General features: G+C 46.0%; 1 protein-coding gene across 5 annotated transcripts in view; it reads left to right on the forward strand.

Annotated features, from left to right (window-relative positions):
- Nucleotides 1-24,758, forward strand: part of GATAD2A (GATA zinc finger domain containing 2A) — a 103,720-nt gene that overhangs the window by 18,609 nt on the left and 60,353 nt on the right. For 4 of the 5 annotated variants that reach the window (XM_047094901.1, XM_047094905.1, XM_047094904.1 and 1 more), the window contains exon 2: nucleotides 23,671-23,759. In XM_047094901.1, coding sequence (XP_046950857.1) covers nucleotides 23,745-23,759 — 15 coding nt within the window. In that variant the 5' untranslated portion in view covers nucleotides 23,671-23,744. Of the gene's footprint in view, nucleotides 1-5,380; nucleotides 5,404-23,670; nucleotides 23,760-24,758 lie in introns of those variants that run through there. The other variant, XM_047094903.1, reaches the window with a different exon arrangement.

The following is a 24,758-nucleotide window of genomic DNA, read 5'->3' on the forward strand; positions in this document are numbered from 1 at the left end:
AAAAGCATGGGCAGTTCAAATGCTTGTCTGGAGAACTACTTGCTTGGACTTGTGATATATGTGTGCCATTACATGGAATGAACAAGGCTATTTTCCCTAGACTTTTTTCCCCCTGATAATTGAGTTAATTTATGCTCATTGTAGAAAACTGGAAAGATTATGAAACAGGTGATTAGGTGAGGTCTTTATGAGTAGTCGTCTTGGGGTAATAGAGCATCTCTGGGATTTCCTTGTAACAGTTGTTGGGTTGGAAGTGTGGCAAAACCAGAAGAACAAGTTGGCAATGTCATAGTTTGAGGCTCACAGAACTGTGCTGCCTGCTTAGTGTGGTTGGTTGTTAGAATGGATGCTCTTGAGTTTTGTGAGCTGTTTTAAGAAGATGAGTTAGTCTGGCTTCAGGTTGCTATTCTAGTGATGTACTAGTATCTTTGCATTGAATTAGGAAGGCCACGTGTTAAGAAGGTTGAGATAAGAGACAGGGGACCAGAAGTGGTGGCAGCAAAGTAGAAGTAGTGAGTCTGTGTTCTTAGAAACAAAAGTACCAGCTGGGGACAGATACTGCATACTTGTAGATGCTGGTAAACGTTGATCCAGGACTTTTTAGTCAAGAGGAATGTCATACCATGGGCTTATTGCCCCTCCTCTCGTTTTCTAGGCTGTATTTGTGACCTCTTTTTGTCTGATGAAAATGTAGGTTATTCTTTTAGAAGACAAAGGAACTTACTCTAATTGAATACCTGCAGGTAGCCTTAGGAAGTGACTGGGAATCCTCTGGAACCCTCTAGGGTGTCAGGGAAAAGGGCCTGTGGAGCTTCTCAGTGCCCTGCACCCACTTTGTCTTGATCTTCAGAAAGGTAACTCTATTTCCCAGGCAAGTTTGTCAGGGGTCTTTCTGCCTTGTTTCTTGGTTCCTTATATGAAAGGACTGAAGACAGTATCTGTCTGAGAATCAGAGAGACCTTCAACATCTGAGATAGAATGTGCTGACAGGATATGGACAGTACCTGAAAGTGGGCTTTCAGGTGTTTTGGGGTAGGTTTGAGATGGTAGGCCTTTGAGGCTGCTTGGCCTTAAAAGCTGCAGCTGGGGGTGGGGGGCAGTGGCAGTGGTTAGGGAGAGGGTAGAGGCAGTGAGAAAGTCTCTACTTGTTGAAGGTTGAAGAATATATATATAGGGGTTTTTTTGGTGCAAAAGGGTGATTTTATTAAAGCACAGGGACAGGACCTGTGGGCAGGAGGAGCTGCTGAATCTTTTTTTTTTTTTTTTTTAATGTGTATTTTTGAGAGAGAGAGCAGGGGAGGGGCAGGGAGAGAGGGAGACCCAGAATCTGAAGCAGGCTCCAGACTCTGAGCTGTTAGCACAGGGTCCAACGTGGGGCTTGAACTCATGAACTGTGAGATCATGACCTGAGCCAAAGTCAGACATTTAACTGACTGAGCCACCCAGGCGCCCCTGCCTTTGAGCACACTTTAAAAAATACTGCCATACTATAGTGGCCAACCAGCTCCTCATTCGGGGCTGCTTGCTGTTTGCTGGGTGAGAAGTGAGACTTCTTAGTGTGCCTATTCTTAGGCAGCAGGTCCCTGCAGTAGTGTCATGGACCAGCCCTGGCTTTGCCTCAAACAGGTTGGGTGTAAGCTTCACTTGCCACTTCCTAGTGATGTCACTTTGCTGAACCTTGCCCTCTGTTTCCTCTTCCTTCCTTTCTTTTTCTTTCTTTCTTTCTTTCTTTCTTTCTTTCTTTCTTTCTTTCTTTCTTTCTTTCTAGTTTTTATTTATTTGCTTATTTTGAGAGATACAGAGCATGAGCGGAGGAGGGTCAGAGAGCAAGGAGAGGGAGAATCCCAATATCAGGCTCTTCAAGGTCAGTGTGCAGAGCCAGACATGGGGCTCAAAGTCATGAAACTGAGATCATGACCTGAGCCGAAATGAAGAGTTGGACACTTAACCAACTTAGCGAGCCACCCAGGTGCCCCATTTCCCCTTCTAAAAAGGAGGTCATGTCTACCTTGAACAACTGAGTTGGGAATGATATAAGAAATGCAAGTGGCTTAGCACAAGGCCTGGTGCATGTACGGTTTAGTGAGTATTGTTAACAATTAGAATGGACAAGGCAGAGCATAAAGGTGCTGTTTTGCACCTTCACAACTTTCAGGGACAAAGCCTGTCACTGTCTGCTCTGTTCCCCTTGGAGCCATAGCCTATCCCCATATTCCAGATGGAAGAAGGTGAAGTCCCCTATAGAGGGTGATTTTTTTTCTTTATTTTTAAGATTTATTTTTGAGAGACAGAGACCAAGTATGAGTGGGGGAGGAGCAGAGAGAGAGGGAGACAGAATCTGAAGCAGGTTCCAGGCTCTGAGCTGTCAGCACAGAGCCCCACATGGAACTTGAACTCAGGAACCGTGAGATTGTGACCTGAGCTGAAGTTGGATGCTTAATCGACTGAGCCACCTAGGGGCCTTGAGGGTGATGCTTTCCAAGGGCCACCTTGCTGATTATTTTACAACCGGGAGTGGGCATCAGCTTTTCTGATTTCAGATTTTGCTTGTTTTTTCCACTAGCCTCAGCACCTCCCTAGAGATACAGAATAGCTGGGTTGGTGGAGGCCTACTAGGGTAAAGGAGATAGCACCTTTCCTGACTTTGCTAAATCCCATGTTCTGATTTTCAGGAACAGTCCCTGTATCTGGGAGGTGGGAAGTTGTTTGCCAGGCCTATCTGTCATGGGGGGCCTTGCCTTTAAGAACCAAGACACGGCTCTTGCACTTCTGGCTTTATCCCTGAGTAGATTCTGGTCAGGGATGGGAAGTGGGTCTCCTTGAAGTACATGCAGTGGCAAATTGGAGAGCCCAGACCTGAATCCTAGTCTTCTTCCAAACTTACAGTTCTCAAACTGGCTTGGGAATGGACAGATCTGGTATCATCACTGACTACAGTCTACTTCTTTTCAGCTTTGGGCGGGTTGCCTGGCTACCTGGCTGGCCTCAGCTTTTCCATCTATAGACAGGGAACATACCTTTGATCTCATAGGATGGCTCTAAGGACAAGTGGGAAACGTTCACAAGTAAGAGGTAGCCCAGTTCCTGCTCCTCCATTCACCTCTGAGACAAAATCCTCCCCTCACATGACAACTACATGATGATCTCTATAAGGTCTCACATCTCAAATTATCACAAACAATGAAACACTCAGATTAAGGAGCTGTATTTTGTTTATAACAAAATCCCACCATAATTTAGTGGTCTTCAGAGCTCATTGTAGGGAGCTAGCTCTCTCTCACCTAAAAAGGTGGCCAAATTATTTGGAAGGGAAGTGGGAAAAGAAAAGGGAAAAAACAAAAACAAAAAACCCTGTGGCCTTAAACCTGCATGTAATCCCAGCATAACATGTACTCTAATCCTGGTTGTTCTGTGCAATTAGCCTCTGAGTCAGTGGCTGTTAAACTGTACTCACCTCATTCTTACTTTAGAGACAGTAGCTCAACATGACCTTGGAGGTGAGCAGGTTTCAGGCCAGTATTCTCTTTACTTGAGTTTGTAGCTGGTGGATTTTTGTGGCATTGATAAGAGAGTTTTCTTGTGTGTTTTGGACAAGTTTACTCAGCAAGTTCTGAAAACTTTGCCACTACAACCTTATTTGCATCCACAGAGGAAACCTATTTTTTCCAGTTGCTCAGTGGTTTGGGGAAAGTAGGAGTGTAGCAAACTGAAATCTTGGTTCAAAGGCATTAATTGAGGGGCGCCTGGGTGGCGCAGTCGGTTAAGCGTCCGACTTCAGCCAGGTCACGATCTCGCGGTCCGGGAGTTCGAGCCCCGCGTCAGGCTCTGGGCTGATGGCTCAGAGCCTGGAGCCTGTTTCCGATTCTGTGTCTCCCTCTCTCTCTGCCCCTCCCCCGTTCATGCTCTGTCTCTCTCTGTCCCAAAAATAAATAAACGTTGAAAAAAAAATTTTTTTTAAAAAAAATTCAAAGGCATTAATTGAATTGGTCAAGTTACTCCGGACCTGTGATATTCTCAGGATTTATGTATCCTTTTTTTTTTTTTTTTAATTCATTTATTTTGAGAGAGAGCAAGAGCAGGGAGGAGCAGAGAAGGGGCGGGGGAAAGAGAGAATCCCCAAGCAGGCTCCACACTGTCAGTACAGAGCCCTACTCAGGGCTCCAATTTATGAACTGTGAGATCATGACGGAGCTGAAATCAGGAGTCGGAGGCTTATCCGACTGAGCTACCCGCATGCCCCAGGACTTCTGTATCGTTGACAGAATGCCTGAACTTCATTTTTTGTTGTCTCGTGTTATTTCTGTGCATGTAAAGGGTTCATACCTACCCCTTCAATGGCAGTGGTTTTTTTTCAGAGGATTCTGAATCTGTGCCCTCCTTGGGATTCTCTAATATGCATTGGAACCCTGGGAGATTTCCAGGGTTTGATTAGTGTTTTCCTTAACATTTTTGTTTGATTAATTGACCTTCTCAGTAGTTTGTATGTGGGTCATCTGTCTCTTGCTTCCCCTTCCCAAACTTTAGTTTCTATTGTTGAGGCTTTTGTCTCTGCTGAGGTCTGAGGAGGAGGTGGGAACCTCAGCTGTCAGTAGTGTAGGAGTTATGTCTGGTCTGCTTTTGAAGTTTTCTTAGGGAAAGATTTTACATAGTAAGTCTGGATGGAAATGTAATTGCAGCCTTATAGTCAATTTATATTTGTCAGGCAGAGCATTAGAAATGCAACTATGTTTGGTCCTTGGGCCCCAGACAAGTTTAGGATTCACCTGGGACTATGTTGCTTCTGTGTGCCATTTTAAATTTTTTTTTTCAACGTTTTTATTTATTTTTGGGACAGAGAGAGACAGAGCATGAACGGGGGAGGGGCAGAGAGAGAGGGAGACACAGAATCGGAAACAGGCTCCAGGCTCCGAGCCATCAGCCCAGAGCCTGACGCAGGGCTCGAACTCACGGACCGCGAGATCGTGACCTGGCTGAAGTCGGACGCTTAACCGACTGCGCCACCCAGGCGCCCCTGTGTGCCATTTTAGTTTTACTGAACACAGCACAGACTTCAAGATGGGTAGGGCAGCTCTTGATGTTAGAAACTGGAAACTGAGGCCTGAGGGGAGTGACCTGCCCCGGGTTTAATTTGCAAAAGGGAGGAGAATGTAGCTCTCTGTTCTCTACTGCAGGTTCCTTGATCTGATTTCTGTCATCCTTATTTCTTTTTTCTTTCCTTTTGAAAGATTTTATTATTTATTTATTATTAATTTTTTTTTTTTAATGTTTATTTAGTTTTGAGAAAGAGCACACACACGAACGAGTGGGGAAGGAGCAGAGACAGATGGAGACACAGAATCCGAACAGGCTCCAGGCTCCGAGCTTTCAGCACAGAGCCCAGTGCAGGGCTCGAACTCACAAACGGTGAGATCATGACCCAAGTGGAAGGCAGACACTTAACTGACTGAGCCACCCAGGTGCCCCTGAAAGATTTTATTTTTAAGTGATCTCTACACCCAACATGGGGCTCGAACTTACAACCCTGAAATCAAAAGTTGCACCCTCTACCGACCAAGTCAGCTAGGCACCCTATGTCATCCTTATTTCTTTATGGTTTGCTCAGTTTTGTTTTCTCCTTTGTTCCTCCTCCCTAATCAGGAGGTCATTTGGCAGGTTTCCTTCCTCATGGCCTCATTTTTTTTTTTTTAAGTTTTTATTTTAATTATAGTTAATACAATGTTATACTGGTTTTAGGTGTATAATATAGTAATTCAATTCCATACATCACCCGGTGCTCATCAATACAGGTACACAACTTAATTCCCAAAGGGCCTTGTTTTTTGAGCCCTGAGGTCATCATGGTGTCTACAGTGTGAGGATGGGACAGGACATAGAGAGGAAGATCTCAGGGCTGCTTTTGGAATCTTAGGGCTGCCTTTAAAAAAACAAAACCAAAAAAACTGAAGCAGTGTTTCCTGTTCTGGAATTGAGTGTATGAAGACTTCCAATTTTAAGAGCATAAAACTATTTCTCCTGGTCTATTAAAAAAAAAAAAGTAATGGCACTTCTTGCAGAAATTCTTCAGGTGATATGTGGATGACCATTTCAAGATCAAAAAAAGCAACCATGGAAATAAGGTGGAATGGGCTAAATGTCAGATGCTGACATTTAGTGGTTGGCTGTGCTGGGGGGGTAGGGGCTTAATACCCAGCTAAGGGTGCTAGATGATTCTAGAACATCACAACCTGTGTTGGAATGGTCTTTAAACTGTATCACAGAACTGGTTAGAGAGATCGAACATGTTTTGTTTGGAAGAGAGAAGATTGGGGGTGGTGGCCATGAGGGATTCCAGGACACCCTGTGAGTCATCTGACAGAGGCCTTTTCTACTTATGGTGCCAGTGGGCACATACTCACCCCCTCAGAGGGTATGGTTGGGGTTTTTGTTTTTGTTTTTGCTTTTTTAGAGGTAAGGTCAGGTGACCCTGCCAAAAAAAGGCAGTGAGAGTGGACAGGTCACCACCTGGGGAAGGGGCTTAGCATTGGATGAGCATTTCAGGCATGCACCTATCTTTTGTGAAGGTTAAGATGGTGGGAGAGCTTGTCTACTCTGTTGCCTTGGTTTATTGCTTAAGGGAAAAAGGAAACTTAAATTGCTTGGAACAATTAGGGTAACTTTGGTCTGTTTAACCAGCCTTCTGAGTCTATGAGCCACTGTTGGCCTTTTTTTTAAAAAGTTACTTTAAAAAGTTAACCATCAACATTTGAGAGCCTAAACTGCTCTGGAAGGTGCCCCATGGAGTGAAATGAAGTACAGGCTTCTTATCACCACATAGTGGAATGAACAGAGCAGGAGATGTGTTGCTGACTGTAGGATTATCTAAGAAGAGCTTCTTAGTAGGCTGGCTGGGATGGGTGACAGGGATACAGAGATGTCCTTGCAGCCAGGTGGCCCTAGCCCCGGGCTGTGAGTAGCCCTTATTTTAGTCCAGTGCGCTGTGCCAATGTAATTGTTGTTATATGCCATGATGTGAAAAAGATGGGACATCTGATTTATCTCCCTCCATCCTTCAGCATATTATTCTGAGAAGCGATGGTTTTCTTGGTCTCAGGAGGTCTACAGCTCTTGTGAAGAAGGTTGGTGATGTTGGACTAGACCATTTACAAGGAGTATTCCCTTGCATTGGAGCATCAAGGATGAATGGAGTTGGCAGATAACCCTCCCGGACGTCAGGGTTTATAGAAAGTCAAAGTGGGAAGTAAGGTTTAAAAAAAAAAAAAAAATGCAGGTTGTTCCAATTATTATTGATGACCTTAAATGGAAGACTGTTTACACTTCATCTGAAAAGCATCAAGAGCCCTCAGATTTGTGAGGAGGAGACTGTTCACTTGAATTGAGCAGAGAAGTCAGGAAAAAGGGAGGTTGAGAAAAGGCAGGCATGAGCTAATACAGTCTTGGATTTGCCTGGTGGGGAATAAAAAACAGGGACAGGTGCCAGAGACACTGTGCAAGGAGATTGGGTGGGGATTAGCTGGATACCAGGGGCTGAGAACAAGTCATCTGTCCATTTAACAACTGGGGTTCCTTCCCCTGCTCAGTCTGTGCTATGCCCCTGGGGTCTGGTGATGGTCTTTTCCTGCCCTCTAGGGTCTTATGGCCACAGAAGCGAGATAGGATAGGGAACCCTGAGAGAGAGGGAAGAGTGGGTAGGAGCCTGTCCAAGAGGTAGCAGCAGCATGAAGACTGGAAGGTGACATGGGGCCCAAGATTGTGGGTCTTTGGTTTTAAGAATGCTGAGTTTGAGCAAAGGTGAGGTGAGTTGGGTCCTGGAGAAGGTGATCTGTGGTAGTAGCTACTGCCTGGGGGAAGCTGGGTATTAGACAGCTTGGCCCATGGTACTGGATGGCTCCTCTTTGTTTTACATGGCCAGGATGGGAGGATATAGTGTTGAAGCATGAAGGCCCTGTGTGACCTCTAGAACCCTCAAGGAGCATGTCTGTGAATCTGGTAGGTTGGTGGCCACCTCTGTTGGTGGGGGAAGGTACAGAACTTGATCTGTTCTTATGTCTCCTCTTTCCCAACTGATAGTGCTTTGTGTTAGAAGAAAGTGCAATAAATAATAGGTGAAGGAATAAAATATAAGAGGGGCCGTCTTGTACATTGTAGGAAAAGTTTGTGAAGTAGTGACAGATGGATGAAAATTAGAGGGACACAGCCTGTAATCTAAGAACTTGTAGCAATTAGAGGGACCAGGAAGAGGCTTGATGTGATTCCAGTGGCCTAGGAACTGGTTGGTAACCTGCATTTTCTAGATTCTGAGGATTTTCCAACTTGAGGTCTTCAACACTTTTCCAGAAAGACCCAGAGCAATTGATGCTTCTCTGAAACATTCACATGAATTATTCCAACAGCTGCTGCTTCCTGGTTTGAGAAAGTTTCCTTGTTTCACGCATTGCTGAAATGTTTTCAAATCATGGCTCTTTTGGCAGAGTCCAGGAGAGAAGACAGGTGGGCGTCCCACAGAGTGACAACACTAGTATTGGGGGGGAGGGGGCTTGTGGTTTCAGGAAGGAAAGGGGCCTTGGGGATTTGGCACTTGGAAAAGAATGACTTGGGTTCCAGAGTGGCACCTGGTTGGCGATGAACAAGATATTGTCGGGGTCCTGATTTGGGGGTTGAGGATGGGAGTGAGAATCAGATGAGTTAAGTGAGGGCAGCAGCCTGGTGCCATATGTACAGAGCTGGGAGGGCTGGCGTGTGTCTTGGCCCCTGCCCACCCTGGGAAGCCCTCTCTATAGGGCCTGGGTTGTCCCTGAGCCCTATGTCCTCTCACTCTGTTGTGTCAGTGGCCAGGGGACCAATCTTTTTCCCACTAGTCTGTTTGCTCTGTTTACTGCTTCACACTTGTGAGTCCTGTGCTGTTTTTGTGGAAAGGAGAGAAATCTGCACACATCTTCCTGCTAAGGGACCCTGGTTTCCCATAGTGTGCTAGAGTGTGGTTGGTGTGTGTGTACATCTTACTGGAAATGAAGATGGAATTTGGTCCTGGTTTGTGACCCAGGCTGGCAGTGTTGATCAGTTCCTTTAAGCCCCTTCTTTTGGCTTGTACTTTGGTAGGTAGAGGCTCAGAAATTATGTGCTTTGTCAACCTCTGAGGGGTTTTGTGCCTTTTACAAAAAGGGAGGATGCACATGAGTCAGTGAATTTGTTGCACGGTCCACAGGATACAGCTTGCACAGTTGAGGCTCACTCCTCCGTGAGGTTTCCAGCAGTTTAGTAAAGGGTTAAGTTAGTGTGCTCTTAGAGGAGGAATTGTGGGTGTGCTGATCTTTGCTCTAGGAAGTTTTCCCAGAGCCTTGGGAAGGATCCAGCCCCAGGATGGTTTCAAAGTCAGACTGTCCCTGATAGTAAAGTGGTTCATATTTGAGTCTGGGCCTTAGAGATGGCTGACCTGGGTTTGGATCTTTGACTTCTTAGCCCTCTGACCCTGGCCAATCACCTCGACTTCTCTCTCAGCCTAAGTTTTCTCACCTGTCAAGTGTGGGCATCAGTGGCAGTACCCTGTGTGAAGTGTGAACATCAATGGTATTACCTCATGTGAAGGACGGGTAGTAATGGCAATACCCTGTGTAAAGTGTGAGTAACATTGGCAGTACCCCATGTGAAGTGGGTAGCATTGGCAGGACCTCATTCTGATGTTATGAGGATTAAATGAAATCAGGCATGTAAAGTGCTGGCACTCTGCATCAAATAAAGAATTCAATAATTGTTTTTTTTTTTAATTTTTTTTAATGTTTATTTATTTTTGAGAGAGTCTGAGCAGAGGAGGGGCAGAGAGAGAGGGAGACAGAATCTGAAGCAGGCTCCAGACTCTGCAATGTCAGTGCAGAGCCCGATGCGGGGCTCGAACTCACAGACTGTGAGATTATGACCTGAGCCAAAGTCGGACACTTAACCGACTGTGCCACCCAGGTGCCCCAAGAATTCAATAATTGTTAGCCACTTTTATTTTTAAAAAAATTTTTTTAACATTTATTCATTTTTTGAGAGACCGAGCATGAGTGGGGGAGGGGCAGAGAGAGAGGGAGACACAGAATCTGAAGCAGGCTCCAGGCTCTGAACTGACAGCACAGAGCCTGATGTGGGGCTCGAACTCATGGACCGTGAGATCATGACCTGAGCTGAAGTCGGACACTCAACCGACTGAGCCACCCAGGTGCCCTGTTAGCCACTATTATACTTTTCTTTTCTCCTTTAGTAATAAAATCTCTTGTCAGTATGTTAAAGGTGATTCTCTCCGTGTCTCAGAAGTTGTTGTCAGTGGGCTTTTCTGTAGCACTTTGATTCTGTGTGCCTAATGGTCACTTTCTCAATGAAGAGTTAGGCCCTCACCTGCCTAAACCTCAGGAGGAGGCCTGGACCATGGGGACAGTAGAGTCACTGTGGTCTTGGGGACAGATCTGCAGGGCCTGGGTCTCAGGCTGGATCTTGGTGCTGAATGGTTTGATAGTACCTGGGTCTGTGTGAAGCAGCTGGAGGCAGAGCAGGGCAGTAGAGTGGGCCTTGGTGTAGGCAGGAGGGTCCGCTGCATGGCTGATACAGTAAAGACTTAGGTAAGTGAATACCACCACCCTTGTAGACCTGCCCCTTTGTACCTTTGCTGGCCTTGCAACATCCTTTACAGGGAGGCTGATGGCCTGGGACCCTGACTTACCAGGGAATGTCTTGCTTGGGGGTTGGATTGTCTTGGCAAGACTGTGCTTCAGAGACACTGGAGTCAGGTGGACGTTGTAGGTCACTTTGGACCTGGCCCAGCTTAGGACAGTATTTCTTGGGGATGTGTGGTCTATGTTTTCAACAATTGATGGTTTAGAACTGTGCCTTTGCCTGGAGGACAAAGTGTGTTGGCCCAGTATGGTGGCCTAAGTGTATTGGTCCTTTGTGTGCACATGTGCTGATCCTGGGTGTATGTATGCATATGTGCATGTGTACTTGTACATGTGTGTTTAGGGTGGCCGTATACATGCATATGTTTGTGCCTGCTGGCCCTGCTTGCTGGAATAGAGCCTGACATGTGCGGTTACTCTGGTATGTGCAAATGGAAGAAAGACACACCAGTCCATGTTGGACATGGACTTTGTGTGGCAGAGTTCTGCCTTTTGTGGGGCCTCCAGCTTACTCTGGGGTTAGTCTCAGGTGTAGGCAATGTCCCAGTGAGGGCGCAATTTGAGCCTGTGTGGTGTTTGCAGATTTCTTTATGCCTTTTAAGGCAGAGATTTCATGTGACATTTGCATTGTACCTCTTAATACCTCAGAGTTTTAGTACTAAAACTTCTTACCAGCAAGGAATACTCTGACTGGAGACAGAAGCAGCAAGTAAATTGTAAGACTCTGGTCTCCTCACCATTGCACCTTGGGAGGTAGGCCCTTAACTATTCTTAATATTAAGAACTGTGCTTTTGTGGGGGCAGTTTGGCCTTGGCTGCTTTGCTCCTCTTGGAGCAGGGTTCTCCAGGTGTCCGATCTTCAGTGCAGTTTCCTTCCTTCTCCTTTAGATGCCAGTCATGTCAGGAGAACTAGCAAGTGGGGCCCTGTGTCCACTTCGTCCCTTCTCTTCCTCATTCTCACGACCCTTCTGTGAGGATAAGTGATGGGAAGTGTCCATGCAGTCCACTGGTGAGCTCTGATGATTGAGAGAAGCCAGGTGTAGCCCATCCTCACCTCCATCTTAGCCTCAGTTTACCCTTAGGGCTGGTGACGGTGAGGACAGTTGATGGTTCTGTGAACATCCTCCTTGGGGATCCCCTTTGTTCCTGACATCCTCTTATACTTTTGTTGGATACATTGTCAGGAAGGTGTAGCATCTGTTGACATCATTTCCCAATTTGTTTTGTTTTTTTTTTTTAATTTTTTTAATGTTTATTTTATTTTTGAGACAGAGACAGAGTATGAGCAGAGAGAGAGACACACACAGAGTCCAAAGCAGGCTTCAGACTCTGAGCTGTCATCACGGAGCCTGACGTGGGGCTCGAACTCATCAACTGTGAGATCATGACCTGAGCCGAAGTCGGACGCTCAACCAACTGAGTCACCCAGGCGCCGCCCCCCCCCCAATTTGTTCTTAATTGGTGTGTGTAGTGTAAGCCACTTTTTACTGATAGATGTTGCCGTCGTTATAGTTTATCCCTTCTCACTTTGCAGCGTTTTAGTCAGTCTTGTGATTTTTGTGATTGCTGTGGTACATCGTCAGAATGTGTAGCAGTGATGAAGCATCTGGGGCCAAGGATCATTTCATTGGCCTGGACCTTGTGGCAAGGCCTCAGGACTTCTGGGCTAGCTGTGTGGCTTCAGTCAGGGCTATCAATGCCATGGTGTGGTTGGTGGACAGTTCCAGCCACTTCTGAGAAGTTACCAGATGGTATTGACTATTTGACCTGGGCCTTGATGGTCAAAGAAACAATTCTGCTACTTAGGGAAGCTTGGTTGGTCAGATGGTTGTAGTTTGTTTTGTATTTGAAGACCTAGTGTCAGACTGGATTTCTAGAATTCTATCAAGTCTACTCTCCTGCCTGAATCTCGGCTCGGGGGATCTGGAAGGTTTGTGGGTGGACGACACTAACTCTGCTGCCTGCCTGGGTACTCACTAGCTCCTCTGGATTTGGATCTAGGTAGACCCTTTAGTGGTCTGGAAACTACTAGCTTAAATAGACCTGAATCACTCCTTCCTGGTCTCCCATTGCCAGCCTGGAAGATGGTACCCTTCTTGGGAATCAAGGTGGCAAAGGCCACCTGAGGTTCCAAATCCATCCAGATGTAGTAGGATGGCTGGTGGATACTTTCCTCAACAGTGAGAAGGTGGCTGGAAGTGGGGTGGGGTTTAGAGGTGAAAACTGGAGATCCTCCCCCACTTACATTTCTTTAGTGAGATTTCTGCTATCTTACCAGCTTCTGGTAACTGACCAAAATAGTTCGTCTTGTCTTGGACCTTTCAAAGAAAAGTTACATGACTACTGTGGGTAGATTTTGTTTGGATTTCAGGATTGTGAAGTTCTTTTCTTCTAGGCTCAGGTTTTCATTTTTATACAATGGAGCCATCTTTAGAATCCTGCTCTTGAAAAACAAAAGTATTCCCTTCACCCTTCCAAAGAACAATATTCTGAAAAATAAGATACGGTTCTTAAGCTTTTGGGGAGTACTTGCAGAAGATTAGGCGATTGTGCCAGTCTGGCTGCCCTTCCTACCCCGCCTCCCCTTAAATTTGAAAAAGGTTGGCACATAATGTTGTATTAGTTTTCAGATGTACTAGTGTAGCGGCTTATTCATCAGGACCGCCTATTGGAAGATGGTTTGTTGGGGATGTTAACTCAGGAGAGATAGCCTTTATGCTGTTCCTTAGAGAGACTTGGTTTAATTTGCTGGTCTTGCGCTGCTCGTGAATATGCAGATCAGGGTTGGTGCCTGTGTTAGGATCACCAAATGAGAGAGTGAGTGGGCTGTTGACTTAGGGGCTGTCTTCACAGCTTGGAGAAGGTGCTCAGCTGGTGGCTTTGCTCCTGCTAGCTTGGCGCATGTAGGCTCCAGGCCACCCAGACCTGGATGAGGGAGCACATGGTACCTGTAGCTAGGGCCCAGGATGTCTTAGTGGTAGTGGAAGATAACTTTGTCCATTGGTGGAAGGATTCTTCCAGGAGGTTGCCTTTGTGATAAGTAAGGTGTTGCTTCTTTAAAAACAAACTCAAGAGGGCTGCTTGGGTGGTCAGTCTGGTAATTAATTGACTTCAGCTCAGGTCATCATCTCATGGTTTGGTTTGTGGGTTCAAGCCCCATGTCAGGCTCTGTGCTGACAGCTCAGAGCCTGGAGCCTGCTTTGGATTCTGTGTCTCCCTCTCTCTCTGCCCCTCCCCTGCTCATGCTCTGTCTTTCTCTCTCTGTCTCTCTCTGTCTCTCTCTCTAAAAATAAAGAAACATTTAAAAAAATCAAAAACAAACTCAAGAAAACTTGCCATTAGAATAGAATAGCTGGGGGATGCCTGGGTGGCTCATTTGGTTAAGTGTCTGATTCTTGATTTTGGCTCAGGTCATGATGTCAGGGTTTGTGAGATTGAGCCCTATGTCTGTGCTTACAGTCTGTTTAGGATTCTCTCTCTCTGCCCCTCCCCCATGTTCCCTCTCCCCCTCCCTTCCTTCCTCCCTCCTTCTCTCTCTCTCTCTCTCTCTCTCTCAAAATAAATAAAAAATAATAGAATAGCAGAATAGCTGGAGGTTTTATTTCTTGACGTGAAAACAAACATAACCCTTTAGCCAGCTATAAAGTTAATACAGCTGATTGAGATGCTGGTGTGTAAGACATGGAGGCAGCCTGGATGGTACATTCTTGGGAACAAGGCTGGCTGCCATTAGAACTTTCTGTTGGCCACCTCATAGATGGAGCTGATGTCTTCTGCAGGTGGGGCTTTTTGTGATCCTCACTCCCAAATGTTTCTGTCTTGACTGATCCTGGAGACTCAGGACCACTCTTTGTCATCTCAAGAGGATTCTTTGCATGTTTTAGTCATAGGTCACACAGGGATATATGTGTTTTCAAAGGAGACTGACTGCCTGCTTGCCCTAGGCAGAGGTACTAGGTGGGGAACCCCAGACAGTAATTTTTTGCTCTTAGTCTTAATTCATTCTGGAGCAGTTGACCAAGAGATAATTGGGGTGCTCTGGGTATTCCTATTTGAAATGATAGGCAATGAAATGCCCTCCCTCTGTGCGAGTTGGATACCTCATGTTGGGGTTACTTGAGGTTACTGGGGAGTTTTTTTTTGTTTTTTGTTTTTTTTTTAAATATTTTTGAGAGTGCACAAACAAGGGTAGGGGCAGAGAGAGGGAACAGAGGATTTGCAGTGGGCTTTGTGCTGTTAGCAGCGAGTCTGATGCGGGGCTCAGACTCAAGAACCGTGAGATTGTGACCTGAGCCAAAGTTGGACACTCAACTACTGAGCCACACAGGATGTTAGATGTCAGTGGTGAATCCCCTGGGCCTGGCTCTGCTCCACAAGATAGGGGAGCTTGGTGCTCAGAACTTGAGGGGGGATACAGTGTTTTCCTTTTTGGTGACGATGATTGGTGGTTAAGCTCTTTGGGCTAGTTGTGTGGGTCTCTCTTGTGTAGAGTTTTTTGTGTCAGGAGCTTGCACCCCTGGTGGCCTGTGTAAGTGTTCCCACATCTAGCCCAGGTGCTGCAGGGAATATGTTTGAGTTGGGCTGCGATGTCTTCTGGCTTCCATTTTAAGGAATGCTTATATCCAAGATGAGCTAGTCATTTTTACCATTCACTCACGAGGCATTTCTTTCTTGATTGTCTTAGTTCATAGCTGTGAGATGGGGCTGGGAAAGCTGTATCTCAGGGAGATGGGGTACATTGGGAAGTCAGAGCTGAGGTGACCTAAGCATACTTAAAGTCCATCTGAGGCATAATGTTTACCACTGCTCTAACCTTACCATTCTAAGTTTTTCCAGTGCCATTTTGTATAGTTTGGCGAGTGGAAGGCAGGATTGATAGTGGAGGATGTCAGGTACATGCCTAGTCTGGGAATCAGGGTGTTAGAGTCATTTTTGGCTATAGGTATACCAGGCCCTTGGGCTTTTTTCTGTACACACATTGGCCCCAAAGGGTTAAAATAATCTGTGTGGTTTTACTTTAAGAGACATTGTGCTGAATGAAATAAGCCAGACACAAAAAGACAAATACCGTATGATTCCACTTATATGAGATCACTAGAGCAGTCAAATTCATGGAGCTAGAAGAGTAGAATGGTGGATGCTAGGGGCTGGTGTGGTGGTAATGGGGAGTTAGTGTTTAACTGGTGACAGAAATTCAGTTTTGCAAGGTGACAAAGTTCTGGAAATGGATGGTGCTGGTGATAGTTGCCCAACAGTGTGAATGGACTTAACACCACTGAACTGTACATTTAATGGTTAAGATGGTAAATTTGATGTTACCTATATTTTAGTACAGTAAGGAAAAATGGAACCTTTCTGAATTCAGAAATATCCTGCATCCTTATGAGCATGTGTTTTACCCTCCCAAGAGTTAGCTTAGGGAGAAAGGAACAAAGGCACTCATATTTTGATGGCCTAGCTTGTGCTGGATGTTATGAGGTTAAAGAAAAAAAAAAATAGATGTGTGGTTCTAGGAGGCCCATTGTAGCATCATCTTGGGAGTGCTGGAGCAGAGATTCTGTAGGTGTTCTTTGGTCCCCATAGGGATGGGGCCTGGATGCACTTTCTCCAGCTGTCTGGGGTGACACAGGACTCTTGGAGTCTGCAGGGGACTTAAGAGAACAGAGTCCAGAAACAATCTGAGGTCTTTTCTGCTCCAGTGCTTGGCTTAGAGATAGAAGGTATTCCTTGTTTTCCTATGGCTATTTTTCAGAGAATTTCCTTAATATAGCACATATTGGTGCATGTACACAGAATGGGAGACACCAATTCTTAGGTCCTCATTGTTAACAAAGAAGTTATCTCTTTTGTTCTTGTGACATTTTCTTCAAGATGTACTTTCAAGCAGCCTCAGTGATTAACACTTAAGATACTTCCCAAAGTTTCAGACCTGTCTAGATAGATAGATGGAGACATTTGATTCCTGAGCTTTTTATTTTTATTTTTATTTTTTAAGTTTATTTATTTATGTCATCTCTGTACCCAACTTGGGGCTCAGATTCAGGACCCCAAGATAAAGAGTTGCCTGCTCTTCTGACGGAGCCAGCCAGGTGCCTCTGATTCCTGAGCATTTAAAATATGGGAGTTTTGAACCTTTAAAAAAATTTTTTTTAATCTTTATTTTTGAGAGAGAGGAGACAGAGCATGAGCTGGGGAGGGGCAGAGAGAGAGGGAGACACAGAATCCGAAGCAGGCTCCAGGCTCTGAGCTGTCAGCACAGAGCCCAGCGCGGGGCTCGACCCCATGAGCTGTGAGATCATGACCTGAGCTGAAGTCGGACGCTCAACCGACTGAGCCACCCAGGCGCCCCTAAAGTTTTGAACCTTTCAGTGTTTGTTTATTTTTGAGAGAGAGCACGTGCAAGCTGGGGAGGGGCAGAGAAAGAGGGGGACAGGGGATTTGAAGTGGGCTCTGCACTGACAGCAGAGAGCCCAGTGCGGGGCTCAAACTCACTAACCTTGAGATCATGACCTGAGGTGAAGTCAGATGCTTAACTGAGCCACCCAGGCACCCCTAAAGTTTTGATGATCTTTGTGGACTTGCCAGGGCAGCTGCTGGGGGCTGAGTGTGGAAACTCTAGATAGGAGTTGAAATATTTTGAGGGACAACATTAATCATACTAGTCAAAGTGAGAACCAGTTACTTCTGAGAGCCTGCCTAGTGCCAGGGCCTGTCATTTGGTCCTCAGCATGGTCTGCCCAAGGGTCAGGTGGGCTCCTGCAGCTAGTCATGATTCATCAGGAGGATGTGCTATAACATTCAGGATGGTTTTGGTGGTGTGAAAGGGAGGGATTCCTGGAATGCCCAGGGTAAAGGGGTATGTTGGAGCCAAGCCTTGGAGAGGAAGGAGATCTGTTGGAAGGACTGTGCTGGCTGTTTTAGGATAGGCTAGGAAAGGAGAAGGGGAGTACAAGATGTGGGTGCATAGATGCTGGGGTAACTCATACTTCTCAGCAGTGGCAGAGGAGGCCTTCCCAGATATAAGGCCGTAGAGGCCTCTGGAATCTCTGAGTGCCTTTCTTCAGGCTCTTTGCCTTTCTCCAAATAGTAGTGTAAGGGAGGTGGGGAGAGCTTCCCAGAGGGGAAGTGTGGTGCTGTGGCCTTGCCTATCTCCATGTTGCTTCTTCCTGGTGTTGACTTGCTATTCTAATTAAGGGTAGGGTTTATATTTATGTTGCTATGTTTTTGCCTCTAGTCTATGATGTTTTGAGTATTTATAACTCATGGAGGATGCTATTTCCTCCTGTGTGCTTCATTAGGAATTGGATAAAGAAGTGAATAAGAGCCTTTCTCAAGAGTGTTTGGGGAAGAGAACCTAATGGGATGCTGTATGTCAAATGTCAAGATCAGCTGTGCCAAGTGGTGGGGCTGTAGTCCTCAGTAATAGAAGGGGGAATGGGGAGGGACTGATTAGGGAGAGCATGCTTGAGTAACAGGTGCTTGAGTTTTGAAGGATGAGTGGGAGGAGGGAAGGGGTTTCCCAGTGGTGGGAACACTATGTGTAAAGGCCCAGTGGTGGAGGCAAGATGTGGTGGTATGAAGAATTGAGACAAGGCCAGTGTGGTCAGAGCCAAGAATGTGGTGTGTGTGTGTACACATATATACATGCATGCCAGATGACTTCATAGAGTTACTTCGGCCTAAAGCAGGAAGGGCCTCAAAGGTCATGGTAAGATGTTACAAGCATTGGGGTGTATTGAGGGCCTTAGGAAAGGCTGCACTGTGCACTGGCACAGTGTGCGGAGTTGGATGACCCATCATCCCTCAGTGAGGCCATGGTTACCGTGGCCAAGGGAAGGAGGGCAGGGATAGATCAGGGGCTTGGAGGGCACAAACTGGCTGTTACCCCAGTGGATGCCTTCTCCCCTTGACAGTGGAGAGAGGCCAGTTCTGGTTGCCAAGGATGGGCCTGTGTAGCTGGCCTTACCGTTGGCTCCTTGGCCCTCATGGGGCTGGTTCTTTGCCTCTCTAGTATGCCAAGTCATTCTCCCCGCCCCCGCCCCTAGTCCATGGGGACATAGGGTTAATGAGGCTCCATGCTTTGGAGAGAGTAGGTACTGCTTTGTGCCCTGGGGCTGATACAGAGCTGGAGCATCTCCTTGGTGTGCCTGTGCCCTGACTTTTTGTCGTGGTTGTGCCACTGTGTCTGGGTCACCTCTGTCCCTTTGATACTCAGCACAGCCTGCCAGGGCTGCAGTTTCCTCCTGCTTTCAAGAACCAGGTAGTCCATGTTTTCAGCCTCTGGGGCTGTACTGTCTCTGTTTCTGTTACTCAGTTCTGCCTTATGGGTGGAAGCAGCTGTACACAGTGCATATTCCGGTGGGTGTGGCTGTGTTCCAGGAATACCGTTCACCAGGACAACTTAGGGAAGTTTGCCGACCCTGGATTAGAAAATGGAATCTTCGGCCCAAGTTAATCATTCTCCAGCCAGCCAGCACATGGAACCAGCCAGCACATGGTGTGACCTCTAGGCTTCCTTGAGATGCTTTACTACTGTGCTGCCTCAGTTTCTCCCTTTCTGAGGGGGCTGGCCAGGGAGTCCCCTCCTTGACAATTTGGTGGTGCAGTCACTAAGACCTTTGCCAGACAGGGTCTAGGTAATTCTTCAGGGGCACTCAGTTTTCATGGAGCTAGTAGACTTAGTGGACTTAGAGGTGGGAGAAGGTGAGGGATATTGTTGGGTTTCTTCTTGGAGTTTTTTGGCCTTATGTCATGTTTCCAGGACTGGATTAGAGCCAGGGTGGTAAATGTTTAGTTATAGACACAGTTGAAAAATTTTTACACAGCACAGTTGTTTGGTGAGTGCAGATGGTGGTAGAAGGAGACCAGAGGTGTGCAGCTTCTATAGAGCAGGGCCTCAGAAGGGATGATGGGGCCCTCCAGGGGTGCCTTGGAGAGCTTAGGCTTCCCGGTCAGATGCCTATGGCCCCAGAGACTCATCCCTGTGCTGACCATGGGTGCTGCAACCCGAGTGTATCCTCAGAACTGGAGTTCCCCAGATAGCAGCCAGCTTTTGCCCAGTGCTCCTCCCCTCAAGTTTAAAGGGAGCCAATCTCACTTGTTTAAGCTAGAGAGGATGAAATGGCAACAAAGGACTTCTGTTGCCCAAAGTGCAGTGACTTGATTTCATGTAAATTACTATGACTGCCTTCTTACCAAGTATGATCTCCTTTAGACTAGGAAATCATTGTGTTTGGGTGGGTTGCAGTGTGTGTGTGTGTGTGTGTGCGCGCGCACGCACACGCGCCACAGTACCCAGGTGTGGGGTCAAAGCCAAGCCATAATCATTTATCAGGGGAGTGGAAGAGTCTCTTATGAGTTGGTAATTGTGTACTTAAGGGTTACTTGATACTATTTTAAATGTATGGGTTGGAAATAAAAACAGTAAAAGCTCTCTAAATCCAGCCGGTGCGGGTAGATGGCAAAATAGTCCACATGATATATCAGTAAAAAGCAACTACAGTTTATTTTAGAGAAATGTCCCTAGGTCTGATGGTGCTAAGTGATCTCTGCTTGGTTTCAGCTCCTTTGTGAATTTTGCACTAATTGTATGGAGGGGCTGCTGCTGTGTGGGCTTCTCAGATAGGTTCCTTCTCCTTCAGTGTTAAATCATCCCAGCTCATTCATTCCATAAATATTTATCAAGCACTGGTGTGTGTCCGACACTGTTCTAGGTGTTTGAAATACAATCACATCAGGCAGACAAGACACCCCTTTACTTGTGGCATTTATGTTCTTATTGGGTGAGAAAGTCCATACAGTACCACATTATATGGAATATGCAGAGAGGTCAGGCCTGTGGGAGAGAAGGAGCAGGGTGGACCTCTGCAAAGGAGACATTTTGAGCGGTAACATGGGGGAGGGCATGGAAGGGTCTGCCATCTGGGCGTGAGAGTGATTGAGGCTGAGGGAGCAGGTATAGTATTAAAAACTCGAACAGCTACTGTTATAAGAGGCCGTATACAGACATTTCTGAGAAATTGTGTGAAGCTGAATATGAACTGGACTTTTGCTGACATTTAGGGATTATTATATGGTAGTTATGTTTTCAAAGATAATTTTCAATTTGGGATGCCAGTTGGAGAAGTGATTGTTAAAATGATAAAGTATCTGGAATTTTGTTTAAAACATAAAAAGGGAGGGAGAGTTCCTGGTGTGTTGGAGGCGTGGCCGGGAAGCCAGCATGGCTAGGGTAGGATAGCAGGAGGCATGCCTCAGGCCAGGAGACAGTAGGGCTTCACTCTGGGCAAATGCCAAACATGGTGTCCACTGGACGTGTGAGAAGCTGTTGGACTCCAAATGTGTTTAATGGCAGAAACAAAAGGATTTCCTGATGGACTGGATGGTGGGGTAGTCTTATCAAGAGGGCAGCCCAAGGTTTTAATCTGAGCAGCCGAAAGACTGGATCTGTCATGAGCTGAGATGGGGAAAAGCCATGTTTGAGTATGAAAGTCTGAGTTTACCTTAAAATTTCTTGCACATTGCATTCCATCCACGCATTGTGTGTGTTGTGATAACATATTAAGAAGGTCTTCTTCCTTGCTGGGTTAACCCTCCAGGAAAATTTTGTCCAGTGTGTCTTGTGGTCTTGCAGTCTTGCAGAGTAGGATACTGGATCTTTGTCAAAAATCAGTTGTACACAGGTGTATGGGTGTATTCTGTTCCATCTCTTGTCTGTCTTTATCACACTGTCTTGGTTATTGTAGTTTTATGATAAATCTTGAAATCAGGTAGGATAAGTCCTCCAAATTTGTTTGCCTTTTTCAGCTTTCACTCTTCTAGTTCCTTTGCATTTCCATATAAATTTTAGAATCAGATTGTTTTTTCTACCAAAAAAAAGAAACATGTTGGGAGTTTTTGATTGGATCTGCATTGAATCTGTGGATCAGTTTGGGAGATAATTGATATCTTCTGATCCATGGACAAGGCATATCTTCCTTTATGTTTTCTTTTATTTCTCTCAGTGATGTGTTATTGTGGTTCTACTTGATACGTCTTGAACATATATTTTTTTTAATGCTTATTTTGAGAGAGAGGGAGGGAGGGAGGGAGACAGGGCATGAGTGGGGGAGGGGCAGAGAGAGAGGGAGACACAGAATCCGAAGCAGGTTCCAGACTCTGAACTGTCAGTACAGAGCCTGACACAGGGCTTGAACTCACTAATTATGATACCATGACCTGAGCCAAAGTCGGACACTCAACCAACTGAGCCACCCAGGCACCCTGAACATCTTTTTAAAAATTAAATTTATCCTTAAGTATTTCGTATATATGCTATTGTAAATGGATTTTTATTTTTTTTTTTTATTTTTTATTTTTTTAATTTTTTTTTTCAATGTTTATTTATTTTTGGGACAGAGAGAGACAGAGCATGAACGGGGGAGGGGCAGAGAGAGAGGGAGACACAGAATCGGAAACAGGCTCCAGGTTCCGAGCCATCAGCCCAGAGCCTGACGCGGGGCTCGAACTCACGGACGGCGAGATCGTGACCTGGCTGAAGTCGGACGCTTAACCGACTGCGCCACCCAGGCGCCCCTTTCGTATATATGCTATTGTAAATGGATTTTTAAAAATCTGTGTGGAAATACTGCTGACTTGTGTGTATTGACTTTGTTTCTGAAGAGGGTAGGTGCTCAGAAAGCCTCTCCTTCTGGGCTTCCCCCTCCATGGCAGAGTGAGGCCATGGTTCAAGAGATATGAAAGAACTAGGATTAATGGTGTCCACTGTGTTTTTTGGCCTGAATGGGGCCAAAAAGGAGTGGCAGAAAGCGCTCCCCTCCCCAGGAACTAGCCCTGGTGGTGGCTACATCTGGCCCTGGGCCTCACTGAGGAGGATGCCATGTGTGCTCCTTGATGCCCAAAGGTCTTTGCATAGAGTTCATTGATATTTGCTTATTTTGCAAGTTCTCCCATGGGAGTGTTTCTCGCTATCCATGAACTGTGAATTGTTGTGAACCCAGTTTAAAAATAAAGGTTTCATATTAGAGCCAGGCCTCCTGGTAGTCATGTGGGCTCAAAGAATGACAACAGAGGTGATACTGACAATATTCGGCAAGCTACAACTGATAGCACTGCCTAGGAGTCTGGGATTTGGCTGGTTCTCTAGGTTTAGCCTCTGCGCCTGGAGCCCTGCGTGTCTGATGTCACAAAGGAGGGGGAAGTCCTGGAGCCACACTGTCTCTGTGACCTTGGGGGAGTTCTGAACATTCTTGTTCCTTAATTTTCCTGTCTGTAAAACAGGTACTTCCTTCCTCCCTGGGCAGTTTTGTAATCCCTGTGGAGATGATCCCTGGGGTAAAACTTCGAGTTGCCCTATGGAGGTAAAGTCTGCCTGGGCCCCAGGCACATTGCACCCTCAGCTTCTTGAGGGCAAACCCTGCACTGCCTGGAATGGTGAGTGGTTTCCCTGGTGTGTGGACCGGGGAGCAAAGAAGTCATGTCTGTAGAGGGAGACCTGGGTGACCCTGGGCAAATTCCTGAATATTAGACACATTAGATCACTTATCTGAAAATGGGGATGATCATGTAACCCCAAGGTTGTCCTGGGGATTCAAAGAGATAGAGTTTTAACATAGTAACTGGAATTTGCTACTAAGCACCTGTTAAATTCTAAGTATTACTGTTTCTGCTGTTAATGTTATTACTGTCATAACTGAAATGTTGAGCCGTTTTCTGTGTGTTCAGTATGTTGGTGTGTGGCTGCATGTTACCACCTCATATCTGTGTCCATATTGCTGAAGTCAGTGTCTGGGATGCTAGTGTTTATTGGTTAGCACTGCATCAGGTCATAGGTCAGAGAGTGATTGAAATTTATTTCCTCAGCCTGCCTCCCTGTGGAAGGTAGTAGAGGCAGAGCTCTGAAATCTAAATTTTACTTTAATCTAAATTTTTACTAATTCCAGGGGTCAGAGACATTGAAAATTGTCCATACATTCCAGAAACTTTCCTTGGAAACTCAGTATTTCTTTTTCTGTCCTTTTTTTAGGTTGGTCAGCACGTTGACACAAGTTGCCTTTTGACGTAGCTGCCGCCATGGCCAGCTGGTAGGACCAGCATCCCATGCCCAGAAGCCAGGTGAGTGGTTGAGGTCTGGTGTCTGGAATGAAGGCTCTGACTTGTCCAGTGATCCTCATTCAGTTCCTTGGACATTTGAAACTGAGCACTGCTTCAGAAGCTTACAGCTACCTCCTAGAGAAAATAGAGAGTCAAGTTCCTCCAGAATTGTGTACTGGGCTGTCACCACAGGATCACCCAGGCCCTGCCTGTTGCTTCCAGGGAGGCTGTTTGCTCACCCCTCCTATCTCGGGTTCACTCACTTGAAAAACCCAGGCCTAAATGGGATAAACCTTCCTGGGAAGATCAGGAAGAGGATAATTAATCCTAGCCAGGTGGCCTTTGCCCTCTGGCCACTTTTGTGATTTCCCAACACTAACCAAAATGAGTAGAATTTTTCCCTCATCACTGTCGGTAGTGCAGGGCCCTGCATTGGTGCTTGGTGGCTCAGTTGCCCTTACCCCAACTCACACCTGTGAGGAAACTGAGCCGGCCTCACCCCTTGCTTAGGACTCTCAAGGGCTGAAAGGACCCAGCAGGGCAGAGCCTGAGACCTGGGTGGAATTTTTATCTTGTTACCATCAGAGTCTGGCCAGCCATGTTTTGGCCCAGAACTACCTACCTAGAGAAGAAGATAGAACTGGGAATTGTCTTAGAACTCTAAGACAGCTTGGAGGACCTCCTGAGTTGGTCAGCTGCTTTTACAGGCTAACCAGCAGGTGACTTGCTGAGGGGTGCATGTCTCTCTAACAGCATAGCTGTATGGGGTGAGAACCGGCTGCCTGGATTTGCCTGCTTCAAGACGAGAGTTGGGGTTGGTTTTGTGAGGTTTCAGCTCTTACTTGCATATAGCAAAAAAAAAAAAAAAAAAAGAGTATGGTCAAGTATTCCTGTTAGCAGGAAAACATTTCCAGAATGTTCTAACAAAAGTTTTAGCAGTGCTTTAGTTTTGTTTGTTTGTTTTTTTACAGTCGGGATATAATTTGCTTACCATACAGTTCACCGATTTATGATTTAAAA

This window comes from Lynx rufus, unplaced genomic scaffold, assembly GCF_022079265.1.
Source record: "Lynx rufus isolate CCGP_SWC_20201006 ecotype Redwood Valley unplaced genomic scaffold, mLynRuf1.p SCAF_4, whole genome shotgun sequence".
Classification (NCBI taxonomy): domain Eukaryota; kingdom Metazoa; phylum Chordata; class Mammalia; order Carnivora; family Felidae; genus Lynx; species Lynx rufus.